This window comes from Astatotilapia calliptera, chromosome 12 (genome assembly GCF_900246225.1).
Source record: "Astatotilapia calliptera chromosome 12, fAstCal1.2, whole genome shotgun sequence".
Lineage (NCBI taxonomy): Eukaryota > Metazoa > Chordata > Actinopteri > Cichliformes > Cichlidae > Astatotilapia > Astatotilapia calliptera.
Genome location: NC_039313.1, coordinates 34,043,903 through 34,063,842, shown reverse-complemented (window position 1 = coordinate 34,063,842; position 19,940 = coordinate 34,043,903). Strand labels below are relative to the sequence as shown.

Genomic DNA, 19,940 nt, shown 5'->3' with positions numbered 1-19,940 from the left:
GGCACTCTGCTAGTGGTCACTAGAATGAGTGAAAGCTGATGCCAGCGCCTGAAGGGCAACAGTATGAATACCATACATGCAGAAACAGTGTTTCAAAGTGTATCGAATATCAGTGGGAGAAGTTTGTTTTTATTAAATGAATGCACATCACTGATAAGTAAGAATTGTGATATGCAACAAAAATCTGAAATTGAAACATTGATGCCAAATGTGAAGTTGGCTGATTTTGCAAACTTCTTTTACACCTTTCAAGGTGTAAACCATCCAGATTACTTGCTTTAAATACAAAGTCAGCCATTACTGGATAAAAGCTTAAATTCTTGTAAATATGCAGGATGTTTTTGCTTTTTTTTTTTTTTTTTTACATCCCTTATTATCTCACTGTTTCTAATATTGGTGTTCGGTGTGTTAAATGATGCACAATATTTATGGAACCTGTGTTGTGTTTAACTCTGGATGCCAAGACGAGATAAAAACTTGTTTTTATGCACGTGTGGGCAGGGCCTCAGTCTCATAGCAAACCAGTTCTTTTCATGTGGTTTTGGAAATTTACTCCTACAACTTCAATGTTGGCATTATGGATGGGCCTTCTTAGCTTAGTTGGGCTGATGTACATTAAAGTCATAGCAATGAAAAACTTTAATTTCCACATTGCGTCATTCCAAGTTATTACTGCTGCCCAGCTTGCTGTTTGGTTAATAGTAGCTTAGTGCATCTGCAGCAATCACAGAAGCATGACTGAAGAGGACACTGGTTTGTGTTTGGGCCAGCGCAAGTCCGACTTTGGGAATCACCTTCATGTATTTTTGAAACTGAAAGGAGATCATTCATCAGCATTCATGGCTGTGTATTGTGTGGGTGCATAAAACCCAATGGGTTCTCATGGTGCTGAAACATGAAGTGAACAGAGAAATTACATGTATTAATTCTGTTTGCGGTATAAATAATACTTTATTTATTAATATAAGTGCAAAGGGCCATAAAAAATATGACCTAGGGCCATGATTGGCCCCTGGGCCAGACTTTGGACATGCCTGGTGTCATGAATGTGGATCTGTTTTGTGTTGTCCTTTGCTTCTGTGTAAAATATTGAAAAGGCTTTCAGGTATTTTAAATCAAAAAAGGCAAATACTGTACGCAGAAACACAATTTACTTTTTAATTTTATTGTTAAACCATTTTAGCTTTGTTAAAGTCTGCATATAGCAAACTAAATAGAAGAACATGCTGTGGTTTAGTGATATAAAACAATATTTTGTTTGATCCTTTCTTGAGATTCATCATCATATTTTTGTCTCATCCCCTCCCTGCAGTGTCGAAGCCAGCCCCATCTTGGAATGAGGCCTTCCTCCAAACAGCGGGTAGGTAAACACATGAAACGCTTAAATCACTTATTGTTTGTGGTTTGTTTCTCCATGTTCCTCATGCTGTGGGAATAGGGAGTGCACACACACACACAGAGCTGACTGTACAAAACATGCCACCGAGTTGGCTCAGCCAACACAAAACAACACGTGCTGATAACTTTGCTGTAAACATCACATGATAAAAACCATCCGAGCACGTACAGATTTACATGGAGCAGTGTTGTATTTTACTACAATCATATCTGTTCTATCAAAAGCATTATGAAAATTTCCCAAAAAATGTTAACATCACAAAGTGTAATTTATTTGGACTGCAGCTCTGTGGGGAAGTGCTCCAGATGAAACCCAAAGTTTGCTCTTGATATTTAAAAGTTCTTTGATGACTTCTGTGGTTAATGGAGACTCTGTTAACTGCCAGATATCTTTGAAGATGGTGTAACACACACTTACACACATGCATAGTGTGTCTTTGCGGGAGTGAACACCGATGGCCTCTGCTTTGATCTTTCTTCTCTGTTTGACTGCAGCCCACCCCTCCTTTTTCCATCTTATTATTCTCCATATCATCCTCTCTTTATCTCTTCTATCAACGTTAAATTCAGAAACCTTTAATTAGCACAAATGAGTCTTTTTCATTTCTGTTACATCTGTACAAATCAGCGTGTACTGTTTAACCAGACAAATTAGTCATGTGATTCGTACAGCATGTAAATAACAATCTAGCCACTTGAGCACATTAATGGCCTAATTCTCTCCTTCATTCTTCTTCGTGTGCTTCCCAGTTAATCACAAGCTGTCTGAGAATGCCGCCAAACACATCTTTCATCTCGCACTCTCTCCTAATTCCCTTTGTCAGTCTAGTGAGTATGAAACAAACCTGAATGAGTCTGTAATCTGGTGGTTTGTGTTTCACCGTGTGCCCCTGTGAGGTGACTGGGCATTCAGGGCTTTGTTGGTTTCACTTGCAGTTACCTCATCCAGGATCAAAGCAGAAGAAAGACATTGTGCATCGATCATTTGAGAAGTATGAAGTCAGCACTCTGATTTATTTTTATTCGGCCAGAAACTGAAAAGTCTCTGGAGTGGCTGTGACATATTATTCTTTTATGGTGGCTTTTTTACGTCCAAGAATGATTGTGAGTACACGCGCAGATGACAGCCCAGTGACAACCTACATCCACTGCTTAAGATTGTCACGCCATTTGCAGAAAAAGTGGTTAATCATACTTTAATAACAATTTTGACAGAAGTCATACTTGCATGAGCAGAACATCCACATGGAATAATTAAATCCCTGTTAAGAAAGTTGCCATTCATAATGCACATTGGTTTGGGTTTTTAAGTTTTCTCAGATTTTTAGTAAAAATTACCTCTTTTTTTTCTTCTCCAAAATAAGTAAAAATAGAAGACTACTGCACTGTCATGTCTGTATGCCAAAAAGCTCAAGCTTAGCAAATAAAAAAGGGTATAATGCACCACTACATATACATGTGTGCAGAGCTTGCACATTTATCATGTTCCAGCATGAGTTTCCACCAGAGTACTGTGAAATATTCAAGCACATGCATGGTAGGCTTGTTGGTATTTCTAAATTGACAGAGAGTGTAAACTAGATAAAACGCTTAAAGTCCACCTAAAGCAGAGGTCCCTAACCGGTACCGGTCAGTGAGTCGTTTGGTACCGGGCTGCCAGAGTTGAGGCTCGGGTGTGAAACTTATGGTTTTCAGGGTTTTTATAGTTAACTCTGTTTCCCTGGGTGTTTTCCCGTGTTGTGGTCGTGTGTCTTATTTTGAAAGAAATATTTACGCGTTACCATAGCGACCAGAGAGCATTAAGGGACAGAGAGGAGGATGTTACTCTCAGTGTTGTTGGCGCATTTCAGGAGGACGCTGCTAATTAAGTTACACAGTGAATTCACATTAATTATGATATTTACAAAATACCACCCTTTTTGTCTTGGTCGTATCATTTTCTTTGGTTGTATTTATCCGCGACACCTTTTGCAGACTCTCCCATTGGTTGATCTTTATCTATAAATCTCTGCTTGGGCTGGTTCCATCTTATTTATGTGTTTATATGTGTAAAAACCACAACCAATACAGCCTTTGTTCTCACAATATCATACAATTGATTGTCCCAAAAATCAGAACAGAATTGGGGAAAAAGGCTTTTAAATACGCTGCCCCTGCTTCCTGGAATAATCTGCAGAAGGAACTGAAATGATCAGAATTGGTTACCTTGGGAGAGTTTAAGTCTGTCTTAAAGGAACGAGAGAACAACTCTTTTACTCAGTGTGATTGTTTTTAATGTACTCTTAATTTGATCTGTTATTGTATATTTTACACATGTTGGTATGGGATGTTGTATTTGTTTTAAATGTTATATACTTATGTGGTATGTGGCTTTTGTTGCCATGATGCCAATTCTCTCTTGGAAATGAGATTTTTACCTGGATAAATAAAGGACTAATAAAGGCCGGTCTGTGAAAATATGTCTGACATTAAACCGGTCCGTGGCACAAAAGTGCAGTGCAGTGTTTCACAGAAATGTGAAGGAACATGTTGTGAAATTGTGGAAAGTTTCTTGTACATGAACACGAATATATTTCTAGATCTTGCAAGAAATAGTTTTAAGCTAGGCTTTCATACCACCTGTCAAATAAAAAAGGAAGTGCAGATCAAAGAAGGCAAAGTTTTGACGTTATACTGTATGCGTGAAAATTGAAGTGAATTGGCATATGAATATATATGTAAGGAATGTTTTACTGCAGGCCTTAGGTTTAAGGTTTAAGCAGTGATTTTATGGACTTGGACGCAGGCATCAGAAGCCACAAGTAGTTATTCAAGTTGTAGTTCTTTGAAATCCACCTGAAGGGAACACGTGTAGGTGGTGCATTGTGAAGTATCTGTGGATGAGTCTGCTCTGGCACATTCATCTGCTCAGTGTTATACTCACAGTTTGATAATCAAATTCACATTACTTGGATCCAAGTGGATCCAACACTGGTAAAGTAATATGCACAACAAATGAAAGTGAAAACGAACCCCCCCCATAAAAGTAATTAAAGGTGTTGTTAGTAGCCCACAGGAAATCGTTTCATTTAGGAGTTTATGAACTTAAACATGACTTGCAGATATTAACAAGCTCAGACCTGCTGTGACACTTTGGTACGCTTTGGAGGGGAAATGGGGAGGAGGTGTGACATTTCAGCTCTTACACAACGTTTAGAACCAGTTTTCAGTACAGATCGGGTTAAAGACTTGGGGCAGTGGGTACAGAACTGCTACTGTTACACTCTGCAGACCAATGACTTCACATGCTTCACAACAAATTTCCCACGTGTGGGACTAATAAAGGTTATCTTATCTTATGCTTAGTAGTAAACACAAACAAATGGAAAAAGGACAAACTTTTATGAACCCACAGAATTTAAGGCAGCAGGGAGAGAGAAAGTATTTCATGGGAAATGACCATTTCACACCAGTTTACTGGGTTCACATCCCAAGACAAGTCCCAGTACAGCCTGCAGTGTTTATCAGTCAGAATCACGTGTAAAGAGTATCAGCTACATTTGCAGTGTTTGAAGCACAAGAGTGCAAACTTTATACAAACTTTATACTTTTTTCAAAAATCATCACGTTTGAGTAGTGTTGTGGAAAATATGCAGAAATATTTTAAGCATCTGTATAGTGGTGTATTTTTGCACTAAGGGAAGAAGGCAAGCTGGCAGAAGCAATGTGATGCAATGTTGTGCTGGGAAACCTTGTATGTTACTTTGACATGATCATGTACACTTTTTCATGGTACTCTGTGATGGCTGTGGCATCTTTCAGAAGGATAATGCAGATTAAGGAAGAGTTTGAGAAGCACAATGACTTTGAGTTGTTGACTTGGTCTCCAAATCCCCCAGATTTCAATCTAATTAAGCATCTGTGGGATGTGCTGGACAAACAAGTCTGATCCGTGGAGGCCGCGCTTTGCAGCTTACAGAACTTTAAGTATCTGTTGCTAACATGTTGGTGCAGATACCACAGCACACCTACAGGGGTCTAGTGCCTCGATGGGTCAGGGCTGCTTTGCAGGAATAGGGGGGCCAACACAATTCCCTGGTCATTTAAATCTGTCATTTAATGACTTTACAGTTAAAAAAACATAAAAAGATTAGCAATCTTTTTGCATGCATTTTATAGTCTCTGCGCTGTGAAGTGCTTTTTTTTTAACCATGTGACTGAGTGCTCGAAATAGGCCTATAGCTCTTTAAGCTAAAGAATTCATCCTGCCATTTCTAACGGTATCAATAAACGCGAGGGACCCAGTTCCATTTGGACCCTGTAATGCTGCTTTCGCTATGTTGCTTTATATCATGAGCCTTGCTGTTCCTTCACTATACGTTCATCTTTGGAAAACACACCCAAGATTACTTTGGTGTCATCAGCATAAAGAAACTCATTCTAGAGCTGCTCGGGGCTTTAAAAAGGTGATACTCTGGCCTTATCCCATCTTTAGCTTCCAGCTACTGCAGATTGGAAGGGAAGCTAGCATAGAGTTGGGTATGAAAAAACATAAATTGGATATGGTTTTAATCTCCCCCAAACCAAACAAAGGTCCCTTCATGTAAGTCGACTTTCCTTTTTGGCTGATGATTGAAAAATTATCTTAGATATATGTAGCAGCAAGCTGGCTAACCTAATTTTGCTAATTAGCAAAGTACTGTCTATACTGAGTAGAATGTGTTCTACTCCGAGATGCATTGTCTTTCACATTGCAGGTTATTTAAATTATTAAACCATTATTTGGCTACTTTTATGTTAGGTTTACTTTTTCAGTGTTTTTGTTTCCTGGAAGTCTGAATTGGGGAGTAACTCCAAAGGACTGACCCGCTTTCTTTCGTAGCTGAAAAAATCTACTTCCTTTAGAGGTCTTATTTTACTTTAGCTTCCTCTCATGCCCACAGCGTGCATGCCATCACTGCAATAAAGCTTACAAGATTACTCTCAACTTTAAACACTGTCTATTCATCTTTGGTTTCATTTTATATCATAGACTAAATATTTTTTGTTGCAATTAGGTTTCAGCTGAAAGAAGTGATCCTCGGTCTGATTTAAGTTGTTAAAGGCTGAACAACATAACATGAATCAATTCAATTGGTACCAGGGACAGTTTAATTTATTAAGATGTGATTTAAACAACAAAAGATTCAGTGGTGAGTTTTACTTGAGTACTGATGTTGTTGAATCCTTTTCTGGACTTTCCAACATTGGTTTTTCTTTTTAGTTCAATGTTAATGATTTTTATTTTTTTCATGTAGTTCAGCAAAAACAAATCTGATTGAAGTGCAGTGTTTTCACCTGAACGTCATCTGTTGTGTGACTTTAAGTGGATTGTTTTATTCATCTGTAGAGATTTTGTGATGAATGTTAATGAAAATGTGTGCCTTTTATTTAGATTTAAATTTGCTCTAGTGCACTTGTGTGTGTATATATAGGATTTATAATATATATAATATATAATATTTTTTATTAAAGCCTACATGGCAGTTGAAGCAGTCGATCACAGACCTGTATCAAAATAACACAACAGGCTATATTTATGCAATCGCTCAGCGTCTGTGGCCTGATTTGCTCATGACCTGATTCATGGTGAGTGACAGACTGAGTCACAAGCCCTAAGAAGTCTTTTTAAACTAGGGCAGGGGCAGCTGTCCAGAAGTTACATAAACTTTGACCAACTTTTGTAACAAATCACTCACACGGCAGAAATTAGTTAATGTATCAAGCAACCGAGAACTGAAAATGTGACGACATAAAAAAGATCAGCTGAGATGAGTTCAGCAGCTGCTTTATTGTAGTGCAAGATACCGAGCTTTTTTTGCAGATTTGTTTTTTTAGCGTGTTCACTTGAGCTAATCTGTGCTGGCAGAAGTTGCCTGATCCTTTTTGTGATTGTTGGTGTTACATAAGGTGAAGTTTCTTTGCAGTGAAATGTCCTCCTGTCCAAACACTGAACTACATCTGCTTGGCTTCCAAGCTTATACAACACCTGTCAGAACGCAGCAGCTTCCTTTTATGGACATTTACTTTTTGCAACAGCTGTTAACATTTGACTAATATCACCAGACCTGTTGTCACTGTAGTCTGATCTATTTTCTACAACAACCAGTCGAATATGATAATAAATCAAATGTAAAAAGTATTAGATTTGATTTGTGTACTTGTCAGAGTGATAGACCTAACATAAAACAAAAAAACAACATTGGCATAGAAAACAATGCAAAAAAAGAAAAGAAAAAAGAAATCAGTAAAATAAGCAAAATCATAAAAATAGTTTGCCAAGATGGTAAAAGACATTGACCCATTGGTATACCGCAACATTAGCAAGTGTCTTTGTCTTTAGTCAGAAGTGACTATTCTTAGATTGGAGAATGGTAAACGAACACGTTGTAGCAGGTTGTAAACATCTATATTTCATAAATGAAGTTGGGAATTTTAGCGTCTGAGTTAAATGGAAAGTTGGTATTAGAAGAACCGCAGTTTCTGTGGAGGTCTGACAGATGTATTATTTTTAAAATTTCTATCTATCTTTCATGAGTTAGTTTAACAACATTTGACAGGAGAGCAGCAGGAGAATGCAAGTGTACTTTGTGGGACTAATCATTTAGGATGGGCAGTAGAGGTCAGCTGGGTCAAAAGCTCCAGGTCTCTGGTTGATAATAAACATACAAGTCCACATTTAGCAGGTCACTTCTAGTTCAGGCAACCCTGTAATCAAGATAAAAGCTCAGCTTTCCTTTTTCCTTTGGTCTCATCTTCACCTGCTTTGTAGAAGAAGTCACAGGTCAAAGGTAGAAGCACCACTTTGAGGTTTGAGTCTCATAAGCAATTATCTAATGAGTGAGGTGGCAGAACAGGGTTTGATTTTTGTTGGTCTTTGTTGTTTCTTTCTTCCTTTTGTGGTTTGTTTCTCCCATCTTGCTTGCTATCTTCCATCATTCCTCAGCAGAAGCATTAAAACAATCCTGAATGATACTCAGATTTTCACACAGGCTTCTGTTTTGCTTAAATTAAACTTACAGTTGATGTCCTTCTAGAAGACCCCCTCCACACGTGACCACAATCTCTCATTTTACTGTGCAGTCAATTCAGAATTCAGTAGTCTGATGTTGTATCCAATTTGTAGGTGTTTTAAATTTGTTTGTACAGGTTAATAAGGAAACGATTGCTTGCATATTAGCATTGCTTCCTCCGCTAACTAACAGGTTAAACTGGCCTTTTATTGATACTTGTTCTGAAAACTTGCCTTTGTTGTAATCCTGTAGATTAACATCTCACTCCAGCGCTCTTCTGCACATCATTACAGATGCTCCGAAACACACATCTGACCACACCCATCGGCAACACCAGATGTGGTCAAAGCTTTTAGCTCTGAAGCGTCCAAGTAAAGATGAGCTAAGTTAGCAGGAATTCAGGGCGTCCTGCTAAAACTTTTATTACGACCATCTGAATGAGAGTGAAACAGTGACATGTGATCAAATCACAACTACAACTCACAAGATGAGGAGATATCCACCCTCACCCTGTGACAAATTAATCTACTAGTATTATGAGTCTGCATTTAAACAGTTAAACAATGCTGGATGATGTTGAAACAGTTAATTTTTTACCCTGTTTTGCTTTGCATTTTTATCCACAGCTTGAACTTCGTCTTAATGTTTATGCAGTTTTAATATGATTTTGTAAAGCCATACATTGTTGTTTCCACAGAAACGAGCTTTAATAGACTTGACTTTAATCGGATTTCTCAACATTGAGGCTGTTTAAAAGAAATCTGTGACTATTTTTTAACTGATTCTTTTGAAGAGCGTTCTGTCACGGTCCTGGATCGTTTGACCCAGTGTTTCATTTTATTTTGATATTCGTATTTCATGTTTTGGTTCATTTTCTTGTCTTTAGCTCCTAGGTTGCCTAGTTATAGTTCTTTGTTCATTTAGACTCCTTTGTGTCATCTTCTCCTGTGTTAAAGTTCCCCTTGTTGTTGAGTGTGTCTTATCCGTCATGTTTTATGTCTGCGTGGTTCATGTCGTCAAGTTCGGGTCACGTCTGCGTCCCGTCATGTTTCCTGTTTATTTTGAAAGTCTTACACTCCCCCTGTGGTGTCATTATGATTTGTTTGTGTCAGCTGATCACCTCATGTGTGCATTTTGTCTCTTACTGCTCGTTGTCAGGTCGTCTGCCTATGTAACCCCCATGTTAATCATAGTCAAGGTCACAGTCACAGTTAAAATAATTACCGTATTTCCCGGACTACAAAGCGCACCTAAATATTAGCCGCACAAGCTAAAATCAGGGGAAAATCCTGTTTTGTACATACATTAGCCGCACCTGACCAAAAGCCGCAGGTGTTTCAATGTTGACTTATCATATGTAAGAGAATATGCACAAAGGGAATTGTCAGGAAAGAGATGGCTGTTTGGAGACATCACTTTTATTAATATTTTGAAAAACAAGTTATGGGTACATATTTGCACATGTAGTACATAACAATAACCTACAGCACACCAGAAAAATAGATTCGGACTACCTTTTAGGCTCAGGTGCAGTGACACAGCTTTAACAAGAAGAAAAGTCAGTCATTCACCATCATCTTTCTCTTCTTCCTGCGCACTAAAACCACCAAAGTCCTCTTCTCCAGTGTCGGATACAAACAGGCTCATGATGGCTTCGTCATCCACTCTTCTTCTCTCCTTCGTTGTCACTTTCAAAACCAAAGAAATCCTCATTGTCAGTGTCAGAGTCGAACACCCTCAGAAGGGCCGTGGCGGTGTCCTCCTCTCCATCATGCAGCAGTCCAGCCCTTCAAAATCCGTTGGTGATCGTGGATGTTTTCACACTTTTCCACGCTGTCAGAATCCACCGGTGGAGTTGGGCATAACTTGCTTTTTGGGCATAACTTGCAAGTTTATCGCCGCTCATCATCCACGACTCCCGCTGAATGCGTAGCGCTACTTTGAAGTTTGTTTTTCGCGCTACTTCGTACGGCACTACGTTGCCTGGCGGACGGACATGTGACTAACATACCACTCTTGAACCCCGATCCTTCCGCCAGGCAACGTAGTGCCGTACAACAGCGGAACACACAAAACAAATCGTCTTACGATATGACAAAAATCACGGACAATCCATAGAAAAGCCACACCTGACTAAAAGCCGCAGGGTTCAAAGCTTGTGCAAAAAGTAGCGGCTTATAGCCCGACATTTACGGTACGTTTAGTTCATAGTCTAGTCTTGGTTATTGTTGTTGTTTGATTTATTCATGTATCAGCCAAATAAAGGCTCGCCTTGTTTTGAAACTTGGTCTCCCACCGTGTCTGCTCCTGGGTCCACCTCATCATCACACCGGCGCACCCCGCCGTCACACGTTCACTGCTTTCCCCTACATAATTCCTAAAAAGCACACTGGGCTAATGACTGTTTCCACAATCTGTTCTTTCATTTCAATTAGTCTCTGCACCAACCCATAAATGATTCATAGAACCCACCCTTAGCCTGTCTTCATAACTAATAAGGATAAGTGATATGGAGGAACAGCTACAGTGTTACGTTGGCACAACAAAAGATCAGAAAGGTCTGAGATTACAATCGTCATGTTGAGACAAATGTCCTCAGTAGGGCTGGGCCATATCGTACCGTTAAAAAAAAATGCCTTTTTGCATTTGCACTGTAAAATTTTTAAATAACTTTAATACAAATACATTGATGTTTTTTGTTTTTTTTGCACTAATAAAGTTGTGGAGTTGTAAAGTATTTTGTCTAGTGTCAATTATATTGTCAGTTATATCGTTATCGCAGTTTTCAAATGTATATCATGATAAATATTTTTGGACATATCGCCCTGCTCTAGTCCTCAGCCAAAGCAGGACGCCACCTTCACTGAACTGCTGTCTGAGATTGGGAAATTCTCATGCTAACAAACTCTTCTGTACGCTACCTCATATGGTAAAAGGAGCTATCTTCAGAATTAGTGAAACATGTCTCTCGATCCTCTGGCCTGATAACGCAAACGGCTCCCAACCTCCAGGATTTGATCAGTTAAATCCCTTTTTCGCTAATATGGCTTAAGAGGATTTTCTCTGTACATTATTATAGCATCAAACAAGTCATTTCCTGCAACTAGATCCTTTCCTGTTTTCTAACTCTACATGATATGGTTGAAACTAGCATTTAGTGCTCAAGGTTTCTTGCAAGAGCACATGCAATCAAACATCAAAGTGACCTTTCCCATTGATTTCCTGTTTCTGTGTCACAGGGAAACAGGTTGGCTAATAGGGCTGTGTTATGCAACAGCATGCAGCTGTAGGCTTTTACCCAGAAATCCTGCCAGTGTTCAACTTGAGGAGATTAAGGTTGAGTGAATGCCCACCCTGATAGTAAATGGGCACTGCAGGGCCATTTTTAGTTATTTTTCACTTTGATTGAAAAACAAAAAAGGAAGGTTTCAAACTTTGAGTGTTCGTTTCTACCCAGGGCTCTGTGGCATTCTACTTCAGTGTGTTTAAGGCGTACAGGAATACCTATTACAAATGAAATGGTGGCATAATGTGTTTTTTTTCTAGCACGGGGTTTTCTTTATTTGTAAAATTCACATTTTTCGATGCAAATTACAAGAGAGCTCAATCAGCAGACTGTAAAATCACTCGTGTTTGCTCTCCATAATTCCTCAATGTAAACAGAAAGGAAATATTTGTCTATTGTCTCATCTCGTTGCGTGTGAATGCCAGGACAAACACGGTTAATTATATCCTTGGCTAGGAGAGCTCGCCTGTTCCTTGTAATCCACATGTTTTTGTGTGTGTGTGTGTGTGTGTGTGTGTGTGTGTGTGTGTGTGTGTGTGTGTGTGTGTGTGTGTGTGTGGGGATTATAACTGCTTGAAGGAACACCCTGAGTTGTGGCTCTCCTTGTTCAGCATCGGGTCATCATCTGACTTGCAAAGGAAAGCACTTTATTCTGCTCTGTTGGCTCTTTCTGTATTTAAAGCTGCGGGTTTAATTAGCCCGTACGTGCCGCCCACATTCAGATCCACATTAAACGCAGATGACTACCATTACTCTCAGCAAAGGCACCTGTCCCACTATAATAAATTTGGATTTTTTATTAGCATCATTATTTTCCCCCGTGTCCTCAGTTTGCTCCGGCTACGATACCTGCAGCTCAGCAGGTTTGAGCTCACGCTGCTTTGTGCCAAGGATTTATTTGTTTTACCTTGTTCCCTCAGTTGTGTCGGGCAGATGTGTTTGAGACTACAAAGACCGTTATTTAGAAGGCTAATATGACTTATAGTGTTGAAGAAGACCAGTCACTACAAAGTGTTCCCATTGTGGATTAAAGACTTAATAATAATAATAATATTTCATTAATAAACTGAGCTACAAGACCAGGAGTAGCATAAACACAAAGTTTATTCAAAAAGTTCCCATGAAAGTGAAAAAACAAACATAATTCTCTTTCTTTTTTCCAGCCAAGCTTTTTTGGGACATTATCTAAGGAGAGAGCAGTGCTGGACAACAGACTGGTAAGTCACCTTTATATCATCTTCAAGCAGCTAAATGATGATGCCTGCAAAGGAGGGTGTGTGTGTGTGTGTGTGTGTGTGTGTGTGTGTGTGTGTGTGTGTGTGTGTGTGTGTGTGTGTGTGTGTGTTTTCTTTAAACTGAAAATTCCTGATTTAAAAAATTCCCAAAAAGCAGCAGCAGATGTCTGAGTGTGTGTGTGCATACGTGTGCCTGTGTGTGCCTTGTTTAAAACATTGTTTCAGAGCTGCCTTGCCCTCTAAATATGATGGAATATGTTTTTTTCCCCCAAATTATTACATTTAAAAAAATCAAGTTATTCAAGCAGTCCCGTGTCTGGCAGATGGCAAGAATCTTGTCTCTTTGTTGATGATACCGTGTTTTTTGGAAATACAAAGACTTCCTTGATCTCACTCTTGTCGTGTAATGCAAATTGCAATTGCAAATACCTCAGAAAACCAATTAAGCTGCAACAAAAGAAATGATTACGGCGCGCAGTTGTTTGCCTGGCTATATCTATCAGGGAGGGGAGTCTGTGGTGTCCTGTGCCAACTGGCACATGAGTTATTTAATTACTTAGCTCAGTGGCACCAAATGAAGCTGACAGATTTATGGATTCATCCATTACCCATCTATCAGAAAACAATAAAAGCTTCCCTTTCTGCCCTGTGTACAAAGCGCCCATGTGCAGTGTGACCATCAAGCAGCATCCCCCTGCTCTGTCTGGAGGCCTTTCTCAGCCTTTAAGTAATGGGCTGCAGCAGGTGGGTGGGCGGTCTACTGTTGATTCACAGGTATTGGAGGGCCTGATCATGAAAAACTGTTTAAATCCTTTGATACTGTGAAGAGTCAAAGCTGGTCCAATGCCAGACTGGATTATTGATGTTTGGTGGCACTTGGTTTGGGGGAATGTGGCCAAGTCTTTCAGCTGCTCCGAGGAACAAAGAACTCTTCAGTCTTCATTCAGATCCTGGTTCAAGTTTTTTCTTTTTTCTTTCCCAGGTTGAACAAATATGTTAATGTCCCTGTAACATAACTGCTGTGGTTAAATGAGCTTTTGGGGAGGACAAAAGTACGAGACTAACTTATTTTTTTGGTGCTCTGTAGATCAGTGATGACACTGAGCTTTGTTGCATTGTGTCACATTTGTGATCTATCTTAGCCTTGGTCAGTAAAGTCCTCAAAGTCTGTTAGATGCTACTGTGTTGATTCTAGAGTCTGTGTTGCGATTGTTGTACATTTTATATTCTTTTAGGATGAACTGTTTATTTCTTTTTGCTCCAGGGTGCATGAGTGAATTAAGTTTGCTGCTGTAAAATTAAAAGTTACAAGCTCGGTGCTGCCACGATTGTTTTTGTTTCCCCCCCCGAGTCCAAGGCCTCACAATACTCACACCATAAATATACCTCCCCTCTAAGGTCTGTTGATGCCATGGCAACAGCTGGTAACTCATTATCAAAATACATACTGTTGGGACAAACTAATTTAATACTTTAGATAACCTTTCATATGCTATAATTAGATAATTATAAGATAAGTGGATGCACAGATGTGCATGCAGCATTCAACCTGATATGTAGCGAAGAGAGGAAAGAACGTCAAAATCTGTCACAGGTTTTGAAACATGCCTTTAGTTGCAGCAGAGACAGGATGCAAACAAAAGCAGAAGGTGATAAAAACTAAACTGACAAAACCTAAACTGGGGGGAAACTAGAAACAAGCATAAAGAAACCAAAGACCTGGACATGAGAAATGCAATCAGAGAAACACAGACGATTCAGCAACAAACAGAGGGATAATGAGGGAATGAGACACAGGAAGAGAGCACAGCTGGGAGAAATCACACACAATGAGACACTAACACAGCACACGAGACCGTCAAAGTAAAACAGGAAACATGAGGCAGGCACAGAGACACAGACTTGACACGGAAACAATGACAAGCACCGACATGAAAACACAACTTTATTAGACGTCACACAAGGAACAGAGGCAGAAACCAAGAGACTAGAAACTATAAATAACAATGAAATCCAAGACTATAAATAATTCATAACACAAAGCACCCAGTTACAGAGCCAGGACCGTGACAAAATAATTTAATCCTGGCATCAAGGAATTTCTCAGTCTCGGTTTGAACCACAGATAATGTCTCTTGGAGTTTCCCCTGGAAGAGCTGGAGATTATTAGAGCTTGTGAACCTCAAAATAATTTTGAGGTTCACAAGCTAAAATTGTTGAGATCTGCAATTCCAGGCTTCGTTGTAGCAGGATAATCCACTCAGGTTTCATTTCCCCTGTTTCCTTTAAGTACTGGTATAGGAAAGGTTTCCGTTTCTGTCCCACTGAAATCTCCTTTGGATTTCAGAGTGACCTCACTTGTGGGATGGCACAGGTGGAGCGGGGGCTGGCTGGGGATTATGCAAATCTTTTGCATGCTGAACAATGGCACTCTCAGTGGGACAGTCAGCCAGAGAAGACAGACGCTATGATACCACCACAGCTTTGTGGGATTAATCTAATAATAAAGCCAGAATTGTGCCTAAATCCTAATTGATTTTATTTTACCCTTCATGCACATTGTACTCATTATTGTATACTGAATAAATCCAACTCACAGCTGTGACTGAGTCTGATCACGGGCCTCTATAGGTGAACTGAGGATGCCAACTAGTGCAAAGATGGTCATTTTGTGTGGTAAAGTAGGAAGAGACTTGAGTTTATATCTCGGTGAAGCAGTGCCACATATTTGAATGGAATGTGCTTGATAAATAAATCTCAGCTGAGTTCATTTCTCTGCCTTTCTGGCAAAATTTTCTCTGGCTTTCAGCATCTTGATGTTTAGTCTCAAGGTGCATGTAAAATCAAAGCAAATCACCCACTAATATGGAGCCTAGCACAAATAAGTCTTTGATGTTACTGCCATCAACGTGATGACTGCTGTAATTTAATGACAGATAATTTACTGCAGTCAGTCATGTAGCTCTTTATTTTTAATTAAAAGTGAATAACGAGATGAATAAAACGGCATCAAATGGCTTGTAATGGATTGGGAGCCTTTGACCGTTAATAGGAATGGGTATCCCATGACAACGAAAGCAGGATGCTCACTCAAAAAGAAGTACTGTGAATTTTAATGAAGGGGGATTTTAGTGGTGAGCGGAGTAGTAGTGAGTGAATAATTTCTCTGAGAGACTTCTCACGGGTGCTTTGGGTCTTTCGTGTAATATGAAGGGCTGATCACACAGTCACACAACCCTAATATCTTTTTTTGTTTCGAGACAAGACAAGATCTGGGCTTGTAGAGAAAGATTGGAAACAAGGTTGATTTGCTGGTTGATTATATGCCTTTACCTCTGGCTATGGGCTCTGTGTCGTGTCAAAAAGAATAAGACTGCAGGTACAAGTGGCTGAAATGAGCAAACTACATCCAGGTGACAGAGTGAGGTGCTCAGTTACTCAGGAGGGGATCAGAGTAGAGCTGATCCTCTGAATTGAAATCAGCTGGTTTAGATGGTTCGGGCATGTCCGACCAGCATCAGACCCCTGGGGTGGATCCAGGACACGCTGAAGAGATTATGTCTCTTGACTGGCTCGGGGTATCCCCTGGAAGAACTGGAACTGGTGGCAGTGGAGAGGGTATCTCAGCTTAGGCTGCTTCCCCTGTGAGCTGGAACTGGATAAGCTACAGGAAATGGATGGATGAATCTGTTTTTTTTTAAATATTTTCTTTTAAATTATTCCTTTGTTTGGCTATTGTAGCTGACAAAAAAGGAGACACCTGCCTCGCATAGGAGTGTGGTAAAGTGTTCACCTGATGCTCATTGAGAGATGAGACACTGACAGACAAGGACTGAAACCTGCTGATTCGTCATCCCTACACAATAATTATAATATACCAAGGCGTGGAAGTGATACATTTTAGTCAGGATTGCTTAAAAAGATTATTTCCATCTGCAGTAATTTATATTTGGCAGTCTGACTCCCTTCTGGGATATCCCAGACATTCCACATGCATGTGGAAATCACAAGGCAGGAAGAGCAAGGCAAGGCAAGGCAAGGCAAGTTTATTTGTATAGCACAATTCAACAACAAGGTGATTCAAAGTGCTTTACAGAGACATTAGAAACAAGAACAAATAAAAAGCATGATTTAAAATGGAATAAAACAAGCAAATAAACTAACTAACTAATTAACAAACAAACAAACAAACAACAGTATATAAAATCAAAACAGATAAAATCAGAACAGTAGATAAAATCAGTAGTTAAATGTAAGTTTTGAAATTTAAGCTTAAAGTGTGGATTTGGTGCTTTATTCAAATGCATCTGAGAACAGGTGAGTCTTCAACCTGGATTTAAATAAACTGAGTGTTTCAGCTGATCTGAGGCTTTCTGGGAGTTTGTTCCAGATATAAGGAGCATAAAAGCTGAATGCAGCTTCTCCGTGTCTGGTTCTGACTCTGGGAACTGATAAAAGACCGGATCCAGATGACCTGAGGGATCTGGATGGTTCATACTGGGTCAGGAGGTCATTGATGTATTTTGGTCCTAAACCATTCAGAGCTTTATAGGCCAGCATCAGAACTTTAAAGTCTATCCTCTGACGGACAGGCAGCCAGTGTAAGGACCTCAGAGCTGGACTGATGTGGTCCACTTTTTTGGTCTTAGTGAGGACTCGAGCAGCAGAGTTCTGAATGAGCTGTAGTTGTCTGACTGATTTTTTAGGTAGACCTGTAAAGATGCTGTTACAGTAATCAAGCCTAGCAGCAGGAAAACTCAAGTCAGGCATTGATAAAATCACACAGAGCATGTAAGGCGGAGCTGACCTGCAAGGTGCAGGGCTGCTGTATACAGACTGAAGCAGCTTAAATAGTGTACAATATGTTAGAGTTACCTATTTGATGCATAGAAAGGTTTGAGCTGAGCCGTCAGCTTATGTGGGAAGCACTGAGACCAGCAGAGCTTGACTTTGAGGCCTTGATTAAAGAAGCAAAACAAAAGCTGACATGTCGAGATTAATCACGTTAAACGCATTAGTAAGTCATCCAGGAAGATCATGCACACAATGTAAATGATGACATTGGAATTTAATTTCATTTAATGCTTTTCTTATGTTATTTATTGCCACATTAGCAATGCTAATGCTTCATATTGCAAGTAATGTTGCTTCTGGGGGTGCTCCGTTCTGGTGGAGCTGCACCACAATCGGTTTCCACATAATGTAAACACTCATCGTTTCACTAATGTGAAATTGAGCCATTTAACTGATCCTTGTGTGAGCATTTTTTTTTTCTTTTGTCAACAGTCAACAACAAATGCTTCCCAGCAGACACTGAACTCATCTCGGATTACCTACAGGGATTATTTGACAGTGGCATAATCTTTATGGACTTTTGCTTGTCGCAAACCCACATGATCCATTACTGCAAACCATGGAGGCCAAACAGTTTTAGCTCATGGACCACTGGACCAGCCCAATGCGATCGCAAGCATAATGTATTTTTAAAAATATCGTTGTGTTAGTGATGAGTACGGGTACATTTTCAGTACATTCACATCAACAGCAACAAAATAAATGATGAACAGCCAGATGACAAGTGTAACTTTAGTGAAAAGTCTCAGGTTTTCCACATTTTATCAGTCTGACAACATTACATATACATTGCAAAATCACAGTGGCAGTATCTGACTTCCTGATGGAAAATGAGTGCATTTTAAAAATTGTTACTGTCTTCTCTTCTCTTCTCTTTTGGTATTTTGCAAAGCCATCCAGTGGGGCACACTGGAGCCTCTGACTGTGGCTCTAAACCTTACTGAGAAAACTATGATAAGAACATGCCACATGAGTGATGTGTGTATGCTAAAATACAGACGGGTTATATAAGGGCACCAGTTACATAAATATTTTCCTCAAATAAATCAAAAGCCAAAGCATGTTCCTTCAGAGTTCTGATCTTCCTCCAACATCAGCAACCCACTGCTGGGAAAGTGTATCTGAGCCAAAAGCAGAGTGCTGTATCTTTTCTATTTAACCGTTTGTGTCTGTGTAAGAGCAGCAGGAATAACAACAACAAGGAATCCTCTTTGAGTTTATTAAAGCTCAGTACCTGGGGCTCTAAGTCATATTGAGACAAACGGTTGTTTGTTGCTGTCATCTCAAAGAACTCATTTAAGGGTTCCTGAAACAGCATACAATACAAAGATGCTTTCAGGAAGAGTAACAACATAAACGGTAGGAAAGAGAAGGAGATTTGGTGGTTCACAAACACAGCTTGTATTTTCTGAGTAACTGCTGGAACTCTCCAAAGTTTCAAACAATGAGGTCAGTGGATGTACAAGTAATCCCTGCGAGTCCAGAAGCTCAGCAGGCTTCAGAACGCTCTAAACGCTCAGTTTCAAAATGTTATTTTACTTTATTTCAACACAAGAAAAGCAACAAAAAAAAGTGAAATAATAAGTGAAATTACTTTTGTGTTATTCATAATCCTTTTTAGACAGAAAAGTCTAATTTCCCTGTTGTTAAGGTGGATTAGAACAAACAACTTAATTGTTTCAAAGTTGCTGCTGCTCTTACATTTCCAGGAATTTAGTATTTAGAGCTGCGTGGAAATATTTGTTTGTAGATTGTGTTTTTAAAAACACGTGAACGCGGATTCGACACCATATTTACAAAGTGGTTAACTGTGATCCAAACAGGCCAAACTAAAACCTCTCCCTGGTTCAGCAACACGCAGAAACAGATTTGTCTAAAAATACTTCTGAGAATAAATTTTTTTGACACGTCACTTAAATTGCAGTCAAATGGAACATGTAATCCGGTTACAGCCCATATGTGATAAGTACCAGTTGGAGAGTGGATTATTCCAAAAACACCAGACAGTACCACGAGCAGTGACATTTAACACGGGTGGTCCCAGTGGGAATTAAACTGCTGACCCAGGCTGTATTAGCGATCGGCCTCCACATGGCACCGAAGTGCCCTTTGGTGAATTAATTATGCTGATGGCAG

The 19,940-nt window shown here is 39.6% G+C and overlaps 1 protein-coding gene across 1 annotated transcript in view; it reads left to right on the top strand.

Moving 5' to 3' along the window:
* Nucleotides 1–19,940, top strand: part of rasgef1ba (RasGEF domain family, member 1Ba) — a 129,144-nt gene that overhangs the window by 22,849 nt on the left and 86,355 nt on the right. The window contains exons 2-3 of the mRNA XM_026186876.1: nucleotides 1,313–1,360; nucleotides 12,879–12,932. Of these exons, the coding sequence (XP_026042661.1) occupies nucleotides 1,313–1,360; nucleotides 12,879–12,932 (102 nt within the window). The remainder of the gene's footprint in view (nucleotides 1–1,312; nucleotides 1,361–12,878; nucleotides 12,933–19,940) is intronic.